The following is a 25,561-nucleotide window of genomic DNA, read 5'->3' as shown; positions in this document are numbered from 1 at the left end:
GTACAAGGAAGGTACATATGTTGAATCAAAGAGTTTTCAGCCACATATACATGCACCATTAAGTAATCTGAAGGCTTTTTGACTAAAATTATCCTCTTACACAAGTCCCAGGGTTGCATGAGACTAAATCACATGAGTAGGCCATTCAAGCCCTTCAAACCTAATCTACCATTCAGTTAGGTCTGTGATGATCTGTGCTCAACTTCATTTACCCACATTGCACCATATCCTTTGACACCCTTAACCATTAAAAATCCATTACTCTGTCTTGAAATTTTCAACTGATCCAGATTCCACAATCCTATGGGGGAAAAAAAAGAGTTCCACTGTGTAGAAAAAATGCCTTCAGATCTCATTCTTAAATTGCCAACTTCTAATTTTATTGCCCATCTTTTATTCTGGATTCCCTCCACCAAAGAAAATTGCATCCACCCTATCAAATCTCTATATCATTTCAAAAATCTTGATTAAACTGTCTCTCAACCTTTTGAACTCAAAATATACAAGCAAATTTTATGCAATCTTTCTTTCTAATTTAAATCATGGCACCATTCTGGTGGATGCTAGTGGACAATTAACCCTGTCTGCTCATACCAAGATGGTCAAAGATGCACACTCTGCACGGTTTGTCATCTTAAAAAAAAAGGACTAATGCTCATATTTGCATGTCGTTTACAAATCCTTTTAGGAGCACATTCCTGAAATATAAAGGCAATAAGATCATGTTAAGGGCATATAATTGTATTAGCGTGCTGTTCATTATATAGTTCATACGTAATTATGAATTTTTCATGTCTGTATGCTCAAGCTATAATTTACTTTGAATGATAAGCTTAACAGTGGAAGCAACTGACTTGGCTTAAAGAGAATCATTTGCTTTAAGTCAAAGATAAAACAACTGTTTGTAGCAAGCAGACTATGTCAATGTACCATAACTAATAAGAAGGTTACATATGTTGGTTCAAAATAGATTTTGTCAGTGTATCACATTCTAGAGAAAGCATGTCTCTAGATTCAAATGAACTTGAAACTAGCCTTATAATTAAAAGAAAACATATTCCTTCAAGTCTCAGATTAGTAATAGCTTTTGATTTATCAGATAGTTTTCACTCAATGATGAACCTTAGCAGGCCTGATAAGTTTCATACACTTTCAGAACTAATAAAAGATATAGCGCATATACTCGTGCAAAAGTTGAATTTCTGAGACTAATTTTTAGGTCAACTTTTACATGGGTGATGTTTCTAAAGAATTGGCAAGTGCACTTAATGTGGGCCCAAAAAAAAGCCATCTCAATAGAATAAAGTTAAAACGAACAACTCAAGAATTTTCTAATATTTATTTTATAACATTAAAAACATTTAATCTGACACTATACAAATACCACAACAATTAACCACAAACACTTCACATTAAATTCCTTTGAAATCACTCTCATCACTATCTGAATCATCAAACAATTCATCCAAACAGATAAAAACAAAAAAACTGTGGATGCTGGAAATCCAAAACAAAAACAGAATTACCTGGAAAAACTCAGCAGGTCTGGCAGCATCGGCGGAGAAGAAAAGAGTTGACGTTTCGAGTCCTCATGACCCTTCGACAGAACTTGAGTGCGAGTCCAGGAAAGAGCTGAAATATAAGCTGGTTTAAGGTGTGTGTGTGGGGGGCGGAGAGATAGAGAGACAGAGAGGTGGAGGGGGGGGGTGTGGTTGTAGGGACAAACAAGCAGTGATAGAAGCAGATCATCAAAAGATGTCAACGACAATAGTACAATAGAACATATAGATGTTAAAGTTAAAGTTGGTGATATTATCTAAACGAATGTGCTAATTAAGAATGGATGGTAGGGCACTCAAGGTATAGCTCTAGTGGGGGTTTTTTTTATAATGGGAAAAGGAAAATCTTTATAATTTATTGGAAAAAAAAAAGGGAAGGGGGAAACAGAAAGGGGGTGGGGATGGGGGAGGGAGCTCACGACCTAAAGTTGTTGAATTCAATACAAAAACAGAATTACCTGGAAAAACTCAGCAGGTCTGGCAGCATCGGCGGAGAAGAAAAGAGTTGACGTTTCGCGTCCTCATGACCCTTCGACAGAACTTGCGTTCGAGTCCAAGAAAGAGTTGAAATATAAGCTGGTTTAAGGTGTGTGTGTGGGGGGCGGAGAGATAGAGAGACAGAGAGGTGGGGGGGGGGTGTGGTTGTAGGGACAAACAAGCAGTGATAGAAGCAGATCATCAAAAGATGTCAACGAGCTGAGCTGAGCTCCCTCCCCCATCCCCACCCCCTTTCTGTTTCCCCCTTCCTTTTTTTTCCAATAAATTATAAAGATTTTCCTTTTCCCACCTACTTCCATTATAAAAAAAAACCCCACTAGAGCTATACCTTGAGTGCCCTACCATCCATTCTTAATTAGCACATTCGTTTAGATAATATCACCAACCTTAACTTTAACACCTATGTGTTCTATTGTACTATTGTCGTTGACATCTTTTGATGATCTGCTTCTATCACTGCTTGTTTGTCCCTACAACCACACCACCCCCCCCCCTCCACCTCTCTGTCTCTCTATCTCTCCACCCCCCACACACACACCTTAAACCAGCTTATATTTCAGCTCTTTCCTGGACTCGAACTCAAGTTCTGTCGAAGGGTCATGAGGACTCGAAACGTCAACTCTTTTCTTCTCCGCCGATGCTGCCAGACCTGCTGAGTTTTTCCAGGTAATTCTGTTTTTGTTTTGGAATTCATCCCAATAGCCTGGTTGTATATCACCATAGGGATCTTCCTCGTTTTCATCATGGTGGTACCAATAACTTCGCCATCTTTCCGCAGGTAATCATACTCAGTGGTGTCAAGCACATTTGAGATTTTAGAAATGATTTATTGACAACATTGGGATCAGATTTATCCCACGCATCTATGACCCTTTGGCACAATGTCAGGGCGAGGGTACCCCCATATTTCCACCTTTAGGGACTGCTTTTTGTCTCCCAACATCCATTTGTTCTATATCTTTTGAACACTATCCTTGAGAAGTTTATGCATACACACATCCAAGGGTTGAGTGACAAGGTCCAGGAGCAGGGGGATCGCTGGGGGATCTTGGGATGGTGTTAGGTGGGGGTGGAAATGGGCATTAGGAAAGGGTGGAGAGGACAGTGTTAGGGGAGTGAGGAGCAGCTTGCAGTGTGCTTGGTGAGGATGGTTGGAGGGAGAGGTAACTTTTAAGGTTTACTAAAAAAAAATTAAATACGGTACACTTCTCAAAATTCTATTTTGAATTTAAACCAGCATATAAATAGCAATCTAAATTTTTATTATACCCTAATGTAGACACAATTCTGATGACATGCTGTGTTGATGTACCAGAGGGCAGAATTTTGCCTTGGTGGGCATGCGGGCCCCACCAGCTCAGTGGTGGGCGGACAGCCGACCCCCACTGCCAAAACTGGGCCTGCTGCCATTTTGAGTGGGTGGGCCAATTAAGGCCCACCCAGCGGCACTGCTCCCTGAGACTAAGCGCTGTCTCAGGGAGATTAGCAACAGTATACAAAACTTAAAAAATAAAACTATTATTAACATGTCCCCCTCATGTGACTATGTCACACGAGATGGGACATGTTAATAAATATCACATTACATTTATTTAAGTTTTTAAAAAGGAACATGAAACCTCATCCAGCCAATGGATGAGGTTTCATGTATCATCAAAAGCCCACTGGGGCTCCTGGCCTGCCCGCCAGCTTTAAAGGTTGGACAGGCAGGGCCTTCAATTACTTTAATTACCCTGTCAATGGCCTCAATTGGCCATTGGCAGGTCAGCAGGCAGACAGCTGATTTCGTTGTCCCCCTGCCTTCCTGAAAATTTAAAGGGACTGGGATGACATCGGGGGTTCCTCCCGACGTCATCCTGCGTCATTTTTCAGTCGGCAAGCGGGTCCTGCCCCCAAATCGCCATCGGTAAAATTCTGGCCAGAGACTTGAGAATCTAGGGCCTCATCAAAATATATCAAAAAAATGAAAAACCAGAAGTGATGCAAAACAATGTGTTGACTCACAATTGTCCATTTTATTACTCTTGCAAAGTCTGGGAATGAAATCCCTATTTATCACCAAGAGATTGCTTAAAGAAAGGCTATGTAAATCTCAACTCCATTCTAGGTTCATCCCACCCTGCATCATGCAGTTCAGAATATAGCAGAAAGCGGTCACACCGTGGAACTAAAATTTCTCAGGAGGTGTGGATTCCTGATCATCCACTGTGACTTTGGCAAAAAAAAAATCCATTGAAATTCCAGAGAAACAGCATAAAGGGCTTTTACCATACAGGGTATTTATAGGAACCCAATCCTATTACTTAAGTGCTTCCAGAAATGATTTCTCGGGATTTTGCTGTCACACTTTTTGTTGCTGTTCGTCTTTCTTATTTATTAATTACATTTCCCCACTTAATTTGTGTGCTTCTCTCTCACCTCAAACAACAATTAGAATTTTTAAGAAATACTATTTACACATTTATTTAGTACAAATGTGATGCAACATAAGGAACCTGTGGATAGGCTGTAAATTCAGCATACAACATAATTGTATGACAATGTATTGGTGCTAGAGAATCAGAATGGTAAGGCTGTATTAACTACAGAGTTGAATTGTTTTGTAAATGTAGTGATTTCTTTGTAACTGCTTTCCTAACATCAGTTGATTGCTCTGTGATATATTATCCTTAGAGACTAGGCATTGGGCCGCCAATTTCATCATTGCTACAGTCACTCTGCCTATTGCATGCAGATGTAAAGAAAGACAAAAACCTATATTTACACAGCACCTTTCACAATGTCCCAAATTGTTCTATAGCTAACTAACTACTTTTGAGTTGTAGTCACTGGTACAATATAGGCAATGATATCAAATGGCGGGGCAAACTCAAGGGACCAAATGACCCACTCCTGCTCCTAATGTTCATATGTCATTCTAGATGGATGAGATGAACTTTGCTAGATGGCCTTTGCCATCTAGAATTATCTTGTGAACAGGGAGTGGAATCATGGCTGATGTTCTGTTTATTTTGTTGCTAATGAAAGTTTACTGTGAGCAGGCTTTGTGGGGTGAAATTGCCAGGAGTGCATAATGGACTCAGTGAATCAGAAATCTGTTTTACACTGCACATGATCCTCAAGAGTCTTTTCCATTGACTTCAATCTTGTCCTTTTTATCTACTTACCTACTATCCTACTGTTATCTTGTTCTTATGAGTCTTGAGATATTGATATATCGTGATAAAGTTGTATTACATAGTAGATAATGAAAATATGTTGTAGTAGAAAGCAGCAGAGTCTTCAGACTTGCTGATCAAGAAGACAGACAATTGTGAACCAGTCTTTGGCCTCAGGCCTCTTAAAAGTTGTGTCACACAGAGACACCCAAGGGCTCCAACACTTCTCACTGACAGTGAAAGCCTATGTTGTTCAATCATTTCATTTTGTTGCTCAGGAATCATTTGATCTTTCTACCCTGTGAGATTACTGATAAAATAAAATTCAATTACACCCCCTCGTATGAAATAATTATACTGCATAATATCATGCATTCAAGCAGAAGTCTTCTTCTTCTTCAATAGAATGGAAAAAATCTTGTGCAGTTTAACTGGGTTGCAAATATGAATTACTGTCACCGTTTCCATATGGTGACATGTGCAGAACATGTTAATGAGGGCTGAGGCAGTCACTGGAATCAGTGTTATGGTCTAAACAGTGTTTTAAATAACCAACGCCCACTCATCCAGTGACTGTTACCTTGCAAAGAATAGTGCAATCACAGAGTACTGTAAAACAATCTGATATACATTAATGCATACATCATACAAATTATCTTAACTGTTTTGACATTGCCAATATACACCTTTCTTAGACATGTCTTGTAAATGACACCCGTTGCATAGATTTTTATCACTGTCATCATCACAAGAATTGCAGCTTAAATAGTGCTATACTGCTACTGGTAAAATGGCTTTACCATATTTATTTAAAGAGAGTTCAATAACACTGCTAACCATATTGTGGGCAAAGTGTAAAATTTGAGTCTGCATTGCTGTATGTTATATCTTTATTTCAGTAATATCTTTTGAGGTTTACAACTTCACTAAATATCAGCCTCACTAACTTCCTTCTTTAACAGTAACAGCTTTTCAAGATGCGTTGTGGAACCAACATCATGTAACTGAAAATATTTAGCCAGTGTGAAGAGGGGGGGAAGTCTTCATACAGTAAAACAACAATAATACAGGACTTATACAGTTCCTACCTCATTGGATGCAAGTCAAACATTGGAGGCTGAAGTTCAGCTAACTCAATACCAGTTATGCCAACTGCCCAGATGTCACATAATTGGTTATATCCACCTTTCCTCTCCACAGCCGCAACCTCTGGGGCCATCCTAGAGAACAAATCAAGTTCACAATATAAACTGATCTTTTGCCTGCAAATTTTCAAGCAAAATATAAATAAAAGTAAAATATTTTCCCAATCACATTCAAGGTGGCAAGACAGGTGGAGAGGACAGTTAATAAAGTATATAGTATCCTGGGCTTTATTAATAGGGGCATAGAGTACAAGAGCAGGGAGGTTATGCTGAATTTATACAAGACACTCATTAGGCCTCAGCTGGAATATTGTGTACGGTTCTGGGCACCATATTATAGGAAGGATGTGAACACATTGGAGAGAGTGCAGGTTTACAAGAATGGTTCCAGGGATGAGAAACTTCAGCTATGAGAATAGCTTGGAGAGGTTAGGACTGTTCTCCTTGAAGAGAATGCGGTTAAGTGGAGATTTGATAGATATGTTCAAAATCATGAGGGAGGCTGGACAGAGCAGATAGGGAGAAGCTGTCCCCACTCGTAAATGGATTAAGAACGAGATGGCACAGTTTTAAAGTGATTTGCAAAAGAAGCAAGTGTGATGTGAGAAAAAACTTATTCACACAATGAGTGGTTCGGGTCAGGAATGCACTGTCTGGAAGTATGGTGGAGGCAGGTTCAATCAAGGCATTCAAGAGAACATTAGGTGATTATATCAATAGGAACAACGTGCAAGAGTACAGGGAAAAGGCAGGGCAATGGCTACGGTCATTATGCTCATTTGGAGAGCCAGTGCAGACATGATGGGCCAAATGGCCTCCTTCTGTGCTGTTAAGATTCTGAGATTCTCATTTTTCATTCAATATTTGGAGTTGAAAATTCCTCAGGGACTTTGCTTCCACCATAAATTCTACAGGGCCTATAGATAACTCTAAGGCTAACAAAATTACATTTTAATTATGTATTTTACAAAAAAAATCAACTCTATTAGTGTTGGTCAACAAAATGACGGTGTTTCAAGTGAACGTGAGTCACTCATTCACCTCAATTAGCGTCAATGTTCACCAAGGCTGCGTATGAGATCTTAGGTAAGGGAGTGGAGCAAAGCAGTTTTTGCGCAGCTATGCCAACTCTCACAATGCGTAAAGCCTATGAAGTAGGATTCAGATGTTCGTGGTTTTGCTGGATATATGGCAGGAAGATCTACTGCAAATTGGGATGAGAGTCATGGAAATAATTGACGTTTTCCTTGGCGAACAAAAATATAACTGCATTTAGATCTGCATTTAACCCCAAGCTGATTACTAAACAAGAATATCTGAAGAGTATCAAGAAGGTTTTTGTTAAGCAGGAGAAATAAACCAACAGGTTTCATAGTTGAGTATTTTATATATTAACAGGAAAAGTTACGCAGAAGACATCCACTTTAAAAAAAAACCTTCCCAAGAATCTTGTGTGATGGGCATCCATACTTGGCATAATTCCTGACATGCAATGTTTGAAAAATATTAAATAAGGTTACCTGCCATTTAGAGAATTCAGCATTCTTCAAAAGATAACATCTTTGAAACAACATAGGAACTTGTTTAAAAACAAAAAAACTGCGGATGCTGGAAATCCAAAACAAAAACAGAATTACCTGGAAAAACTCAGCAGGTCTGGCAGCATCGGCGGAGAAGAAAAGAGTTGACGTTTCGAGTCCTCATTACCCTTCGACAGAACTTAGTTCTGTCGAAGGGTCATGAGGACTCGAAACGTCAACTCTTTTCTTCTCCGCCGATGCTGCCAGACCTGCTGAGTTTTTCATAGGAACTTGTTTGTTGCTTCTGAGGAATTAAGGTTTTTTGCCTCAAATGACCTTATACTCCAAAATATAAAGGCCCACAATCTGAACAAAAGCCCATCTGTGGTTGATAAGCTAAACCAACCTCCCTACCCATAAAACAAATGAAGCAACAAGGCTCAAAAGGTTGGTATGGGGAGACTGTGGATTGTGACAGATGCAAAATTTATTGAATATTGAAGATTGAAAATCGTAAGAACGACAGTCATAAGTAAACAAATACAGCTGGTCTTCAGATCCAATTCAAGCATATAAATGAACCGCACGTGTAAATAGACCCAGCTGCACAAAACTTAGAATACTTGACAAAATAAATCGGTTAATAAAGTTTTCTGTAAACTGTGTGTGGATTCAGATACAGGGGTAAGGACTTGATCCAGAAATCAACAGCACTTAATAATCAGTCAGCTGAAAATATTCTGCCTTTGGGGGCAGAATCTCTTTCCTGTTCCCCTCCCTAACCTCCATACACATCACTGGTACAGCCAGGCCTGCATGCAGAATTAACATTGGTTCTCATTATCAACAATCAATCTGGCAATCTATGGTAACCAGGTTAATATCAGATTTCTTAGAAGAGCAAAAGCCAAACAAAATCTTGGTAAAGACTAATTCGGGTTTTACAGGGGATGTTGAACAAAATAGGCAATAGGTCTTTTAAAAATGAAGGCTAATCTGCTTGTTCAGGTGGATGTGAAAGATCCCTTAGCAGTATTCAAAGGAGAGCAAGAGAGTTCTCCTAGCGTCTTGACCAACTTCACAAGCAGATAGATTGGTAATTTATCTTCTGCTTCTTTATAGGACTTTGCTGACCACAAAATTGACTGCTACATTGCCTACATTACAACAAGTGATGACACCTCAAAAAGTACTTCACTGGTTGTGAAGTATTTTGAAATGTGCTATATAAACAAAATTCCCTCTAGATATGTGTTTTAAGAGTTTATTCTGATGCATTCTAAGCACAAAGCTGGCTGATTTTCCTGCATTTGCAATATGAGATTACATATTTAAAATCTTTTTTCCCTGGATTACATGGCTGTGTGTGTGCAATTACTCCTGAAATATAGAAGAGGGCATGTAAATTACTTTACAGTTGACTTTGAATGACTTTGGCACCAGAGTGTAAAATAGTACATACTACAGATAGTCAACAAGGGCGAGGAACTAAAATGGACTCATTGATTTTAAAAACTTATTCACAATAAAAAAGGCACATAGACAGAGTTATCCTGCAAGATATACTGGAGTCTACATATTCAAGAGATGTTTGTTTCTGCATTCACAGTTGTATACTTTAATAACATGTTCATCTTAATATTTACATCCGTGAAAGTAATGACATTTGATGCTAAAGACACAAAGAAAATTGTAGCGGGAAAAAAAAATAAACATTACCAATATGGAGTCCCAATAAACGACTTCCTTTTTGCTATCGTTGCAGTAATCTGTGCAGAAACTCCAAAATCAGCTGAAATGTGAATGAGAAGCTATTAGTGCATTAACTATGTTTGGCAATTTTACGAATAGCAAAGTAAAGAGAGATACACTTTTAGATTATAGCCCCTTCACTCTTCCCTGATTGGTACTGCTCTGGATTTGTGTCTCTAACATTATGCTCAGCTCCCTACTGCAATTAACGTGGCATCAGATTATTGTATGCTGTGGCTTAGTTTGTAACACTCTTACCTCTTAGTCAGAAGGTTCCGGATTCAAGTCTCACTCCAGAACTTAAGCACAAAATTAAGGCTGATACCCCAGTTCATTCGTGAGGGAGTGCTGCACTGTTGGAGTGCATCTTTCAGATGAGGTATTAAACCAAGGGCCCATTTGCCCTCTCTGGCGGATATATAAGATCCCATGGCGCTATTCCAAGGAAGTGCAGGTGAGTAATCCCTAGTGTCCTGGCCAATATTTATCGATTCCTCAACCAACATCACAAAAACAGATTATCTGGTCATTATCACTTTGCTGTTTTTGGGAGCTTGCTGTACACAAATTGGCTGCCAGGCTTCTTATGTTACAATCTTGCCTACACTTTAAACGCAGCTCATTGGCTGTAAAGCACTGAGATATTCCATGGTCATGGAAGGTGTGACATAAATGCAAATCTTCTTTTTCTTCTACTGTGCCCAGCATTGTGGGTTTAAAATAGCTAACATTATACAATGCTGTACCATCCCCGCTCACCGATGACTGAAGTGTCCTGGGTCACTTAGAACTATACATATGAACGTGATTGATGTTTATTAGAATAATCCTCAATCCTAAATATCTGGAATAACAAAGTTAGACACATCAAGCATCCGGAAGGATTAATGATCAACAAGCCTGTTTTACTGAACATCTCCCATTGGAAGTCTCTACATTAATCTTGTAAGAAAATCAACTGCTCATAAATTGAAAAAGCAGAAATGGGTTTGTCTTGAGAGCAGCTCATGTTTAAAAATAATGAATATCACTTCATGCGCCAAAGAATTCAGTTAATTAGCCAGCTTATAATTTAAGGAACGCTCAGTCCAAGCTAAGCACTCATTAAAAAAGCTTAATACATTTAACTTAAATATCACCTGAAGTAGCATTCGTAGGAGTAAAAAAACTCCCTCTTGCTTAATAACATATGTGGACAGAAGACAATTGGACTATCTTTTGTTAGTTTCCTTTCTGTAATTCTGGGGCTAATAGATATTTTTCTTTCAAAATCTGAATTAATCCAGTCCTTTTTCAAAACTTGCCAGGGTTTTTGTTGGTACTTTTGTTGGTACACAGTAAAAAAAAGTTTGAATTTCCTGGCAGACACAATGGGCCAAATGGTCTCCTCCTGTGCCATCAATTTCATGATTCTAGGATTGCTGTTTTCCATTTTCTCTCAACACAACTTCAAATCCTGTGCCTGATAGAAATAATTACTCTGGATCTCAAAAAACTATATTAACAGCCCAATTTAATACATACTGAAGAATTCCAACTATCCACTGAGCATCAATTATTAACAAGTTACTAATTCTAAAGCAAGGAAAAAGATAGTCTTACCTAATTTCACATGGCCATTATCTGTCAGAAGAATATTTGCTCCCTTTAATCATGAAAGGATCCATATTAAAATTCAATAAATCTGAATACTTTTCTTATAGATCTAAAAATTTTATTTGGAGTAAAATAAACACTTGAATAAACATCAAAACAGCAGGATGACATTGCTAAGATCGACAATGTTTCTGAAGGCATCAAATATTTTCTTCATGGCCATCAGCTCCCCGGTCTGTTGATCAATTGCTTTTCACAATATACTATAAGCCTTCTTCCCATAGCTTTTTTCAAAGTTAACTGTTACAATGAGGCCATTCTTAGTAACAGTGGTGAAAGAACTTTCATATCATGATCACATTTTTTTTTTAAATTTCACTCAGGAATGTGAAACAATTTTAACTAGGGAACAAAAAATTGCACCTGGTGGAAATCTGAAACTTTGTCAGAAATATCTATGGCAGCAATTGATGAAAGTTTAACTCAGTAAATCATAGTAACAGATGGACACAAGGCAGCATTATGACTAGTTTGGATGATGACGTATGTGACTTCAACATCTAGAGAAGGCAGTAAAGACTTCTGCAAAACAGCAATCCTGTCCTTTTAAGCTTGCCAACATGGCCCTTGACATCTATGACATTATTCCGGGTGACTGCACTGATATCATGGCCTTCATAGAAACTTGGTTCAAGTAATAACATCTTCCTCTCACTGAGCCTTCTATACAGTCAACCATTCAAACTGCCATGGTGGCAGTTTGGCCACCATCACCAAATCTCACCTCAGTCTATCCCCTTAAATTTCTGGCAGCTTCTTTGAGAATTGCACCTTGTTCCACCCCTCTTCTTTAAAACACCTCATTCTCTACCATCCACTCAAACCCACCCCAAGTTTCTTACCTAGATATACTCACTCCTTTCTCAGCCTCTGCATCAAGCAACGTCCTTAATGATTTCAAATTCAATTCCATCAAAACTCACATTGCCCTCGCTCCTCTGCACTCACCGCCTTCCCTTAATCTTTCTACTATGCAAGGTCTGCTACCCATTGTCATGACCACCCCTCGACCTTTCGATCTCACATGGCCTTTCTAATCTCATCATCTCAAGCACAGGAAGTCCATCCCTGATCACTTCCTTGTTTCCTTCACTGTCCAGCCTAGAAAAAAACTCCTGCAAGTCACTTGCCATGCCACTTACAAACCTTCAACTATTTAAATATTTAGCCTTCTATTCATCATGATACTTCTGCAACTCAATTACACACCACACCTCTACCTTTGATTGCTTTGTCTCCAGCAAAACCCATGCTCTCTCCCACTCTGATTGTTCCCTTAGTATGGTGCTCACCTTTGTTCCATTAAGTCCAAAGGGCACAAACTTGAACGCATATGTCACACAATTGGTTTCACTGCCAGAAATTGCTGGACCACAAAGAATTACCAGATCCTGCTCTGCTCTGACAAAACAGCTCACTTCTTCAGTACCAACAAACAAAGCTAACACCAAGCTTTATTTCTCAATGCCCAACAGTCTCCAAAAATAAAACCCTCTTCCTTTGCCCCTTTCTCTCTCACCAACAACATTTGAGTAGCTCAAGGACTTTTGTCCCCAAGATTGAGACCACCTATTCAGCTACCTCTGCTGCATCTGTCCTTTCACCTGTGCTGCACCAACCCCTTCAGCTTAGCCAAAGACCTTATTTTTTCTCTAGATTTTCTCTCATCTCCCCTAATGCCCTCTCCAAGCTCACCATGTCCATAAGATCCACTTTCTGTTCTCTTTACATTCCCACTAAGCTGCTGACCATTCATTCAAATTCCCTTCCTGGCTCCATATTGTTAACTGCTCTCTCTCCACGGGCACTGTTCCTCTTCCCCTTCAAAGTTGCCATCACCTCTCCTTCAAAAGAACACCCCTGACCTCTCTGCCCTCATTAAATACTGCCCTATCTCAAACCTTTCCTTCCACTCCAAAATTCTTCTAAGAGTTGACCCTCACATCAGTGCCCATCTTTTCTGCTGTTCAATGTTTAACCCCACCCTCCCAACATTAGTTGCATCGCTGCCAAAGCAGAAACAGCTTGAAACTAGGTCACAAATGATGTATTAGCTGTGATCCTGTCACACTATCCCTCCTCATCCTGTTTGACTTTCCTGCAGCCTTTGACATGGTTGACCACATCATCCTCCAAAGCTTCCCTTCTGATGTTCAGCTATAAGGGACAGCCATGTCATAGTTCTACTCTTACCTATCAGATAATCTCCAGCAATGACTTCTTCTCCCATACCTACAACATTACCTCTGGAATCCCTTAAACATTTATTCCTAGCCAACTCCTATTTCTAATATAAACACTGTCCCTTGGCAGCATTATCCAAAGCATACCAGGGTCCACATGTACGCTGATGCCACCCAACATCAGCACTCCCCACTGCCTCTTCATTGCTAGACTGTTTGTCCAACATCCAGTCCTTTACTCCGATTAAACCGATTATTTCTGCCCCATGTCACGTACTACGTTTCCTTGTTATCAATTCTATCCACCTCTTTGGTCACCATCTCAGGTCAAACCAAATTGTTCACAACCTCACTAATACATTTGAAATCCATGCATGACCTGTCTCAGTATTAAACTTGCTATTAAACTCTTGAACTACTTGCAAAAGCATAGATGTCTACACTCAACTGTAATTAATAAAATTCACGGATTAAAGGACTAATTTAGGTGCTCAATAGGCAACACCGTGTTTTTAGAAATGACATTGGACCATGGTTCGCCAAATAGAATCCAAGTTTGAGGGTACTAAAAAAAGTTTGCCAAAACATTCATTGTTCATGTGACAAATAAAATGTAAATAATTAGTGCAGCAATTTCAGCTCATGTAGTCTAGTCTGGTAAGCTTCTAAATAGACAAATGGCTCAATGGGAGCTCTAGATAAAAATTCAGTATGCAAATTGTGTCTGACGTTCAAAGTTAGATCTTGGCTACACAATCTCTTCAAGAGCAGAGTTAGTAAGAAACATACTTCCTAATCATGGCAGTGTGCTTCAATCAACAGAAGTTCTATAAAACCAATTGAAAGGTGATACTTTAGTAAACACTTTCCATAAAATGGCATTTCAAAAGCCTGAAATGTGTTCAAAAAGCATGGAAACTGTTCGGATCAAAATCCATGTGCTCGCAGCATATCCATCTCATTCTTTCTCCTTCGTGTGCTTAAAGCTTTCCCTTAAATCCATCTATGCTATTCACCTCAACTACTTATGATAGTGAAATAAAAACAGAAGTCATATGGACTCTAAACATTAACACTGTTTGTCTCTCCATAGACACTGCCAGAACCTGCTGAGTTTTTCCAGTATTATCTGCTTTTATTTCAGATTTCAAGCATCTGCAGTATTTTGCTTTTATCCCGTGGTAGTAAGTTTGACATTCCTAACACTTTGGATAAAGAGGTTTCTCCTAAATTTATTGAATTTATTAGTGACTATCTTATATTTTTGCCCCCCCCCCCCCCCCCCCGCTATTTTGGAGTCCCTACAAATGGAAACATCTTTTCTACATCGACACAGCAAATCCTTCATCATTTGGTCACCCAGCAACAGCCTTCTCTTTCCTAGAGAAAAAAAGGGCCCCACAGCCTGTTCAACCTCATTCCCAATCATTATGTCCTCAGTTTTATCATCCATCTGAATACTTTCATTTACACCTTATCTAGTGCTTCTATACCCTTTTCATGATTGAAGCCATGACTGTGCACAGTACCCCCAAGTCTGGGTTAACCAAGGTTCAATGTAAATTTAACATAACTTCTCTGCTTCCACATTCTATCACTCTTAAAATAAAGTCTCAAACAAATGTGAAGTTTGATTTTTTATGAATGGCCTTATTCACTTGCATCTCCATTTCTAAGATTTGTGTATCTGTGCCCCCAGATCCCTTTAGTCTAACTAGTGAAGTGGAACATCAACCAAATAGTGTGTGGCCTCATTCTTCCTATCAAAATTTAAAACCTCACACTTGTCTGTGCTGAAATTCATCTAGCAATTACACACCTGTTGTGCAAGTTTATTAATGTCTTTGTCTACTTCGGTGCAGTTTTGCTCATTATTAATTTTGAACCCCAATTTGATGTTGTCTGCAAATGTTACGTCCAAATCATTCATACAAAACCTCAATAGTGGCCCCAGTACTCAACTTTGTCGAACACCACTTCGCATCTTTTGCCTTAACTCCTACTGTAGCCAGCTTGCTATTCAGTGTACCTAGGGAATTGTCCAGATGGCCAAAACATAACGTGCATGAACCAAAAAGAGGTCATAACTCTGACAGGAAACTGCTGAATCAATTTACTCAATACCAATGGCCAACCTTTTTGAGCTCTATCCTGCTGCATGATTCATTCCTATTTGAGACATTTAGTAAGCCCTCAATTGGAATTGAAAGTGCAAGAACCAAAACTGGACGTGAAGCTTCGAGAAGAGAATGATAGGCAACTGAACATCTGAATATAAAAATATCCTCTTGTATTTTGAACAAGCCTTCAGCTCCAATATTGGCAATTTTAATTTGACATGGTGGAGGGGTAGGCGAAGAAAGATGATGATAGTTAGGGGTCAATTTTATGCAACATAATCATACAGAATCACAAGCAACATTCTGACACTGAAGGCATTATTTGAGGTTACTCTTGAAATGTTTTCCTTCATTAACTGGGCCTCAGGTACATATAAACTATGAAATGAAGAAAGGCAGTTAGCCCTGTTTAACAAGGTTCACTGTGAAAGTGTTCAACAGGTTACTAGTAGGCAAGATGAAAAAAGCAATCAAAAATTCAACTATTTACCTTTATGTCTCTGTGCATTTTTCCTTTGCTGTGAAGATAATATAAGCCCTACAAGCAAACAAAGACAGAACGTTTATTACATTGATGTATAAAACCACTAATTTCAGCTAATCAAGCAGATTTAAAAGCTATACATATAAACACATATTCATAAACAGAAACTAATTTCCAAATACAAATGTTATTGGAATATTTTCTGCTTTACCCCTCAGATGCCAGGAAGTCCCAATCACCATTTACTTTCAAAGCAAATTCGCAAGGGGTCATATCCTTACAAATTAAGAGCTAGGCAGTTTAGAAGTGATGTTGGGAAATACTTCTTCAGACAAACAGGGAGTGAAAATCTGGAACACTCACCCCCAAAAGAGGCTAGATCTACTGAAAATTTCAAAACTGAGATTGATAGATTTTTGTTAGGCAAGAAGATTAAGGGTTGCGGAACCAAGGAAGGTAAATGGAGTTGTTATAGAGTAGATCTAATTGAATGGTGGAACATGCTCAAAGGACTGAAGGGCCTTCTGTTCTTATGTTCTAATTAGGATTAATTAGGGCTCTGTTTTGACTGCTGCATAACATCTGCAAGCTTAAATACTAGAGTTGGAAATCTAAAGGACCATATAGGGAATCACAGTTATGTCCAATTGCATCCATGACAGGCATTTAGGCTCACCGGGCAGCAGTTGCCAGATAACCATCAGTAGCATAAATATTGTCTGATTTTCCCAACGTGAAACCAATTATAGAAATCGCATCCAGCTAACACAGCTTAGATCAAGAACCAGACCAGGAGCTGTCCTGGTCTGTATGTCTCAACAACTAACAGAAAAATGACAGTCTTCTGAAAAACCAAGGAAGTGTTTTAATCTGAATTTTAGCAAAATATCCTCCAATGCATTTTGTTTGCATTTCCCACACCAGCCATTTCTACTCCCTTAATGAGGTGGTCAATGCAGACTGATTTTGTGGCATTTGCCAAAATTGAACTTCTGCTGATTTAAGACTGCTTAAATTTATTCCATCTTTGACCCTTATGAGCAAAGGTTATTTTCCTACGTTGCAACAGTGATTATTCATCATAAATACTTCATTAGCTGTTGAGTTCTTTAAGCAAAAGCAGTATTTAAATACAAGTCATTCTTTGACTTTTTCAATTCATCAGTCTAAATGGGATTCAGGTCCCAAAGATGAAAGGAAAGTGAATCCACTAAGGTACACCCATACTAAATTCCTCAAAGTTCCGAGTAAATTTGGATGATTAATTGCCAAAACCTCTCAAAGTATTCACTGAAAGATTGAAATTGCATACCTGTAGTGTTTCCCTGCACACATAAGCTATCTGCAGTTCTGATAAAGGTCCTGTCACTGTTAGAAAGTTATGAAAATATCATGAAATCAGAATATAATTTTAAGAGTAAGTCAACAATTCAGAATATTTTCACTAATTAAAGAACAAAATAAAAACTTCTGTAAAAATATTAAACACAGTGCACAAAGGAATGATCTGTTATCTAGGGAAAGATGATACACCCCACTTGAATTGGTCCCATTTCAGGATCCAAATTCTCAATTTTTCATCCTTTTTTTAATCCTAAAATTGTATCTTTCCAGATCAATTCCATTCTACACACTTCAGCAAAGAGTCCTGCATCCAAAAACACATAAGAATACTAGAATGAAGAGCAGTAGACCAGTTAGCTCCTAGAGCCTGCTCCGCCATTTAATGGAATCATGGTTGATCTGATTGTGGCCTCAACTTCACCTAGCTGTCTGACCCAATAACTCAAGACTCCCTTGTCGATCAAAAGTCTTTATAACTCAGCCTTGAATATATTCAATGAATCAACTTCTGGGAAAAAGAATTCCACAGACTAATGACCCTCCGAGAAAAAAAAACAAATTCTCGTCATCCCAGTCTTAAATGGGAGACCCTTCATTTTTAAACTGTCCCCTAGTTCTAGACCACACTTTCAGTTGCCTAGGCCATAAGCATTTGAATACCCTCCCTACACCTGTTCACTTTCCTTCTTTAAGATGTGCTTTAAAACCAACCTCTTTGACCAAGCTTTAGTTATATAACCTATTATCTTATGTGACTCATTGCTCCTATGAAACGCCTAAGGATGCTTGATTATGTTAAAGGTGCTATTAAATATAAGTTGTTGTTGCTGTTCTAAAGCATGTCTCACTCACCAAGAGAGAGCACAGGGCGACAACCTGTTCTTTGGCCCGTTAAAGGAATCCTAATTGGCTGCAAGAACTTAGTAGATATTTGGTTTTCCAGACAGTGGGTACACCTGTAGTTGGCTCGACAACCTCATGTCCAACACTGAGGACTTTGTCACAAATGGAGATTTCACTCTAATATGTGATATGAATAAGAACCAGGCACCACATGAGGTTCTTTTTTTTAAAAAAAAAGAATGAGTTGTGATCTGGAATGCACCATCTGAAAGGACGGTGGAAACACATTCAATAGCAACATTCAGAAGTGAATTGGATAAATACTTTAATGGAAAAGTTTTACAGGGAGGAGTCAGACTAGGTGGATAGTTGTAACAAAGGGCTTGCACAAGTACGATGGGCCAAATGGCCTCCTCCTATGCTGCATCATTCTGTGGTTTTATGCTGCACTGTGCAGCTGAGCCCTAATTCTGTAGTGTTAAATCACAAACACCATAAATTTTCAAACTGGTTTCAAATGATAACGTTTCTGAAGATGAGGTCCATGTTTGTGGTCAAAGTCTCAAGATAAAGTTTCTCATCAATTCACTGAAAATGCTACGCAGCTTTATAACACAGTTAGGGAGATGAGAAACTGGTATTCAGTCGAATGGACAAGACTAAAAGAAAGCATAAATCACACCATATTCAAATGGTGCAGAATAATTAAAATTGTGAAATAGTGCAACTGGTATATGACCATTAACAGTTTTTGAAAAGTTAAGTGCAAAATCAGTAAAAGGGGCTCAGGGTGGAACAAATTTGAATTTATATGATGTAACCATTTCAATCTAAGCACGTTACAGGCTTCAAAGAAAACAGAAATTCTACTCTAATATCAAAACTATCTTAAGTTCTATGCAAAGACAATGAGTGGAACGCTTTACATTCATAAAACTTAAAAAGGTGAAATCTGTCAACTTCATACATATATATTTATTCTGAAAGAAAAAATTAAAACTATTTATATATTTACCATGATAAATATCTTGTAGTGATCCACCTCCACAAAACTCCATACAAATCCATAGCTTGTCACGTCTATATTTTTAAAAAAAATAGTTGTGTTTATTGATTCTTAACAACTAGATCTTCCACGGTATTGCTCAAAGTGATAACAGGTGCAAATGGAGTGCAGCTGAGTTAACTGAGTTAAGACTTGGAGTTTGGTGCGAGGGGAGTTTCAAGTGTTAATTTTGTTCTTAAATTTTGCTCTTACTGCTAATTATAGACTAGATTAGATTGTAACTGGAAAGTACTGTGTAAGCAGGCTAAATTCTCTCTTTCTTGCAGTTTAGACAGGGTAAACACACTCAGCTGTAGCAGCAGAGTAGTTATTTAACTGGCTGAATCTGGTTGCTGTAGCCCCAGTTCAGTTTACCATAAATTCAACGCTCTTTCGTGCAGCTGAGCTAACTGACTGAAGACTTGGAGTTTGGCGAGAGGAGAGTTCAGGGAAGGATGTGTTCATTTCCTTTTTCTATCTTTCTCACCCCACAGCAACTGGTCTTTGCTCACTTGAACTAACATTCCTCCATAAACTTGAGGTCATCCAAAACTTTGGCACCAGTGCCTTAACTTGCACTAAATCCTGTTCACCTATCACTCCTGTTCTCACTGGCTCCGTGTCAAGCAAGACCCTGATTTTAAAATTCTTATTCTTGTTTTCAAATCCCTCCATGCCCTTCCCCTCTGTATCTGTAATCTCCTGCAGCCCCAGAACAACCGTACCATCACATCAGCACACCCCACTGAGCTATCTGCTCTCCTCTAATTCTTGCTTCTTCAACATCCCCAATTTTAATTGCTCCACCATTGGTGCCCACATCTTCAGTTGCCCTAGGCCTTGAGCTCTGAAATACCCCTAGACCTCTCTAGCGCATTTCCTCCTTTAAGACATTCTTAAAGCCTAACTCTTTGAGCAAGCTTTGAGCCATCTGACACAATATGACACTGAGCCACAGAAGGAGATAAGTCTTATCGTGCTCCTGTGAAGAGCCTTAGAACATCTTATGTTAAAGGCACTAAATAAATATAAGTTATTATCTCTTTACCATATTTGTTTCAAGTATACCAGTTATTACTGACAACAGTTTGTGCCCATCCTATTTTTGGGATGAGTGACACTGGAAAAGCAGTATTTAACAATCCCTAGTTTTCCTGAGGAGTTCATGAATCATTAACCACATATCATGAGACTAGAATTATATGGTTGTCAGACCAATAGAGGTGACAGACCCCTCCCTGAACCTTCAGTGAAAATCCAGCAAGTTTTGGGAAATTTTCTATTCTATAAATTCTTACCAAATCCAATTTCTTCATGGCGGATTTGAACTCTTGAATTCTGAGTGGCTAGTCCAGTACCAAAGCCTACTGTACTCCCCATTACTCTACCAGATGTTATTTTATATATGCACAAATCAATGGTCTTTGAATTTAGAAGTATAATTGTCAGGTTGATTAAACAGTAAAATGTAGGCTCCAGTCAAAATAAAGAAGAAAATAATGCACTATACAGATTTTAAAACAACTGCCTCCATAAAAAGTATCCTTGTCCCCCAAACATCAAACATGAAAAACTCTTTGGATTTCCTTCTCTCTTAATAACTAGACCATTATATGCTGCTGTTCTCAGCCATTGCCCTAGCCTGATCTCTTTCCAATTTCCTGCGCACTCTGGTCCTTAACCCATATTGCTCTGCACTTTGTTCGCATCTTCTTTAGTGCCCTATCCAACTTCATTTCTATAAGGCCCTTTGATGCCCTCTACACCCAACTCCTGACCACAGCTCCATTCCTAATCCCCAAGCTAGCTGGCATCATCACTGGGTCCTTTTCCTCAAGCATCACCCTTCTGCCTTTCAAAATCATTATCCTTTCTCAAAAAAAAACTACCCTCAGTCCATTCATCCGCTCCATCAACCCATTTCCAAGCTTCCTTCCCTCGGATAGGTCTTCCATTGTGTGATTGCCTCTCAACTCCCTGGCCATCTCTCCTGTAACTCTAACCTTTAATCCAATTTTTGCAATTTTGACCCAAAACTCAAGACCTCCCTAGCTAAAGTAACAAAATATATCGGCTGTCTGTGACTACAGTGCACTACCCTTCCTAGTCTTTCTTAACCTTTCCACAGAATATGGCCATGCCATTTGCTTCCAATGCCTTTCCTCTGTCATCCAGCTTCATTGTTCCATTCCTAATTATTTAAATGTGCATGTTCAGCAATGGCTTTTCTTTCCATCCTTGCACCATCACTTCCAGAGTTGAATGATCGGCCCACTACTCTTCCTAAGCTACAGGCTCCCTTCAATAACTTAATCCAACTCTCTGCCATTACTCTTGAACACTTTTGTGCTGTACAGCATCAAATCATGTACAGCAATTTCATCCAGTTTGAAATTGGGAAGGCCAACTCCTCTGTCTTTAGCCCAATCATAAGCCATTCTCCCTTACCACCGACTCTGTTCCTATTCTTATCCAATGGCTCAAGCTAAACGGGGTCATTCACAATCTTCAGGGTTCTACAGGACACCAATTGAGCTTCAGACCCCAACCATATTAGTCACTTCGTATTTGCAACTCTGTAACATTGTGATTTGGGTCGATGTGGACACTTGTTGAAACTTTTGTACATGTCTGTGTCACATCCAGATGCTACTACTCCAATGCATTCTTTGTAAAATCCAACTTGCCCAAACTCAGCTGCCTATATCTTTTGATGCATCCTCACTCATCTACACTTGTACGCCATCCCTCAGTGTATCAAGTTTCAAATTATCTTATCCACAAGATGGATTAATACCTCAACCCATCCAACATCAATTTCCTTCATGCTCACATCTTTTTCCAAATACTTTGTACCTTTGATGGCAAACTTCTGGGCAAACTACATTTCGCCCCTTACCCCACCCCCACCTTCTCCCAACTTCACCCCTACATTAGGGGCACTACCAGCACTAGTCTCTGCATGCTTCTCCCAAATGCCTACCCCTCAGATTTTAAAATCTTCTACAAAGCTTTCGGTCACTCTAAGCTTTCTTTTCATTGGTATGTGCCAATTTCCCCAATTCACTTTATTTGTGAGGTGCTTTGGGACAGTTAGGTTAAAGATTCTATGTAAAGACAAATTGTTGTTGAACAAGCAAAAACTTGAAACTAAAGTTCTTAAAGGAAACAGCACAATGGCAACAAAAATATTTGCAGGTTCCAATATATACAAACTAGCTTGTCAAAGTAAAACATGTCACCACTTATCAAAGATATGTGTTTATTCTCAACTCACTCATTAAAAACTTCAGTAAATACAGGTATAAACAAAAGCTTATAGTATATAGTATAACCTCCTAAAGACAGCCAGTACACAAAGCATAGCAATACACGAGTAAAATAAGTATAGCACTACACATACCTGAGGTAACTGCCAAAATATGCAACTATGTTCGAGTGTTTACAGTCTTTCATCATAATAATCTCCTGCTGTACAATGACAAAGTCTTCACCTGAGGAGGAAACATTTAATAAAAAAATTCTGATGAAGGATCCGCACATGAAGCATTAACTTATATGTTCCCTCCACAAATTCGACTGACCTGGCTGCTACAGTGCTTCAATTAATTTCCAGCATTGCTAATTTTGTGCTTTTTTTAATGATTTAATAGACCATAGCACTGATTTTGTGGCTTGCAAGTTAATTGCAGTCATTATGAGCCTCTGTTTCACCTTTAAACTTGATGCTGTACGTGAACTTTTTATATTACTGCAAAATTTTGCAAAAATCTTTAAAAGTTTTTATAAGATACATAGTTATTGGCATTTAATAAATCTTACCAATTAAAATGTTCAGAAATTATTAAAGGAAACCTCGGATAATAATAAGGAAATTAATAATAATTACCCTTGAAAACATAGTTCTCAATGAATGTCCTTCCCTCATTAGATTAGTAAATTTTTGTATCAGACTCAAAATTAGGTAATTTATACTTAGATGTTAAAGTCTTTAAAATGTTTTGAAAGCCACTGCTCCCAGAGCAAAATAAATGAAATCCTTCTGCGTCATGAACAGTTAAGCAGCTATCACCAGCACAGATGGCCAACAAGAACAGTGTCAGTAAAAGTCACTCTCCTTAACGCTGAAATTTGCTTCAATGGATATTTGTATAATCTTGTCTCAACAACTCACAAATATTCTGATTGACAATGATTGGTCAATAAAAAAGGGATAGTGATGGTAGACAGGCTTAATGGAATGTGAAAAGTTGGCATATAAATATTCTCCAAGCTGCATGGAAGATTGCAACCCAGTTACATGCCAGGAAAAAGAGATTGCCTACCTGTAGGAAATGGCACTATCCCTGTTGCATCATTTTAACATGGAGCAAATCTGAAGTAATATGACACCTTTCCAACTTGAGAAGTATAAACATGTCTTTTTGCTATTCCACAAAAAGTGCATGTTGTTTAATGGTCACGCTTTTTGAAAATGGAGAATGAACCATTTGAAGCAACTGTTAACACCATGGACTTCTGGCAAACTCAAAGGACGATAACTCTACTCAAAAGTATTCCATTATTTTTTTTATTCATTCTTGGGTGTGGGCATCGTTGGCTGGACCAGCATTTATTGTCCATCCCTAATTGCCTTTGTTCAGAGGGCATTTTAAGAGTCAACCACATTGCTGTGGGTCTGGAGTCACATGTAGGCCAGACCAGGTAAGGACACCAGATTTCCTTCCCTAAGGACATGAGTGAACCAGATGGGTTTTTACAACAATCGACAATGGTTTCATGGTCATCATTAGACTTTTAATTCCAGATTTTTTAATAAATTCAAATTTTACCGGGGCAGGATTCAAACCTGGGTCCCCAGAAGATTACACTGGCCTCTGGATTACTAGTCCTGCAACAATACCATTAGGCCATTGCCTCCCTCCATTATACCAGCATCCATTTTCCAAAGCAACAAATGCTAAATAGTTTTGCAAAGATATTGCCATTTATGGAGCCTGCATTGATTCTACCATATACCGGAAATCACAATTCATTGCTTTCAGTAAGGATTCACAACAACATACATTTAGAAAGAACCATTACCATAATAACATCCATGATGCTTCATTGGATCGTAATCAGACAAAAATTTATATTGAGCTAAAAGAGGAAACACTAGGACAGGTGATCAAACGCTTAATGAGTTACATTTTAAGAAGTGTCTTAAAAGGAGAGATGGAGAAGTGGAGAATTTTGGGGAGGGAATTCCAAAGCTTAAGGCCTTTCTTCGGGTATGGAGGGGAAATTCAAATGAGTGTGCTTTCATCCCTTCAGAGTAACAGAGGTCAAAAGAAGCATGTAGGCTGCAGTGCTATATATTCAGTTTAAAAAAAACATCAAGTTTGTCTAAAATATATCACTGGGTTTTGTGCCTACATGATGTCTATCTCCAAACCTACTTATGTTTCACTAGTGTTCTGGTTTGCATCAACTAAAATATAAATTTCTGAGTAAGATGAAAGAATGCTACATAAAAACCACAGCACTGGGGGTGAAGGTAGGCAGAGTCACTGACTGTGGGGTGAAGAAAGTGAGGGACACTCGAGAAGCCAGAATTAGAGGTGTGCAGAGATCGGAGGGTTATAGGGCTGGATTGGAGGTGTCAGTGACCGAGACCAATGTGGTTCACTGAACACAGGGGTGATGAGTGACCAGGACTGGATGTGATTTATAGGTAGTAGAGTTTTAGATGAGTTCAAAGTTTATTAATATGAAAGATGAGGTACCAGCCAGGAGGGCACTGAAATATTTGAGTTAAGGAGATAACAAAAACATGAACAACAGTTTTAGCAGATGTGTTGAAGCAATTTTACGGAGGTGGAACAACTAAAGGGGAAGCAATTACCTCCAGTGCTGTGGTTTCTATGTAGCATTCTTTCATCTTACTCAGAGATTTATATTTTAGTTGATGCAAGCCAGAACACTAGTGAAACATAAGTAGGTTTAGAGATAGACATCACATAGGCACAAAATCCAGTGATATATTTTAGACAAACTTGATGTTTTTTTCAAGCTGAACAGATAGCACTGCAGCCTACATGCTTCTTTTGACCTGTTAGTCTGAAGGGATCAAAGCACACTCATTTGAATCTCCCCTCCATACCTGAAGGAAGTGACTCATGTTGGGGTATTCTTCCACAGATGTCTGATACCTTGTCTTGTCCAGTAGGCATTGCCATGAACAGTGAACTTTACAAGCCAACTATGTTTTA

General features: G+C 38.7%; 1 protein-coding gene across 9 annotated transcripts in view; it reads right to left on the bottom strand.

The window, feature by feature from the left end:
- map4k3a (mitogen-activated protein kinase kinase kinase kinase 3a) overlaps positions 1 to 25,561 on the bottom strand; it is a 304,817-nt gene that overhangs the window by 136,713 nt on the left and 142,543 nt on the right. For all 9 annotated transcript variants that reach the window (XM_041213479.1, XM_041213499.1, XM_041213517.1 and 6 more), the window contains exons 3-9: positions 22,711 to 22,801; positions 19,278 to 19,342; positions 17,388 to 17,443; positions 16,082 to 16,129; positions 11,235 to 11,277; positions 9,600 to 9,672; positions 6,304 to 6,435 (exon numbers count right to left, since the gene is read on the bottom strand). In XM_041213479.1, the coding sequence (XP_041069413.1) occupies positions 6,304 to 6,435; positions 9,600 to 9,672; positions 11,235 to 11,277; positions 16,082 to 16,129; positions 17,388 to 17,443; positions 19,278 to 19,342; positions 22,711 to 22,801 (508 nt within the window). The remainder of the gene's footprint in view (positions 1 to 6,303; positions 6,436 to 9,599; positions 9,673 to 11,234; positions 11,278 to 16,081; positions 16,130 to 17,387; positions 17,444 to 19,277; positions 19,343 to 22,710; positions 22,802 to 25,561) is intronic.

Source organism: Carcharodon carcharias, chromosome 2, assembly GCF_017639515.1.
Source record: "Carcharodon carcharias isolate sCarCar2 chromosome 2, sCarCar2.pri, whole genome shotgun sequence".
Classification (NCBI taxonomy): Eukaryota; Metazoa; Chordata; class Chondrichthyes; order Lamniformes; family Lamnidae; genus Carcharodon; species Carcharodon carcharias.
This window is presented reverse-complemented; position numbering and strand designations above follow the sequence as displayed.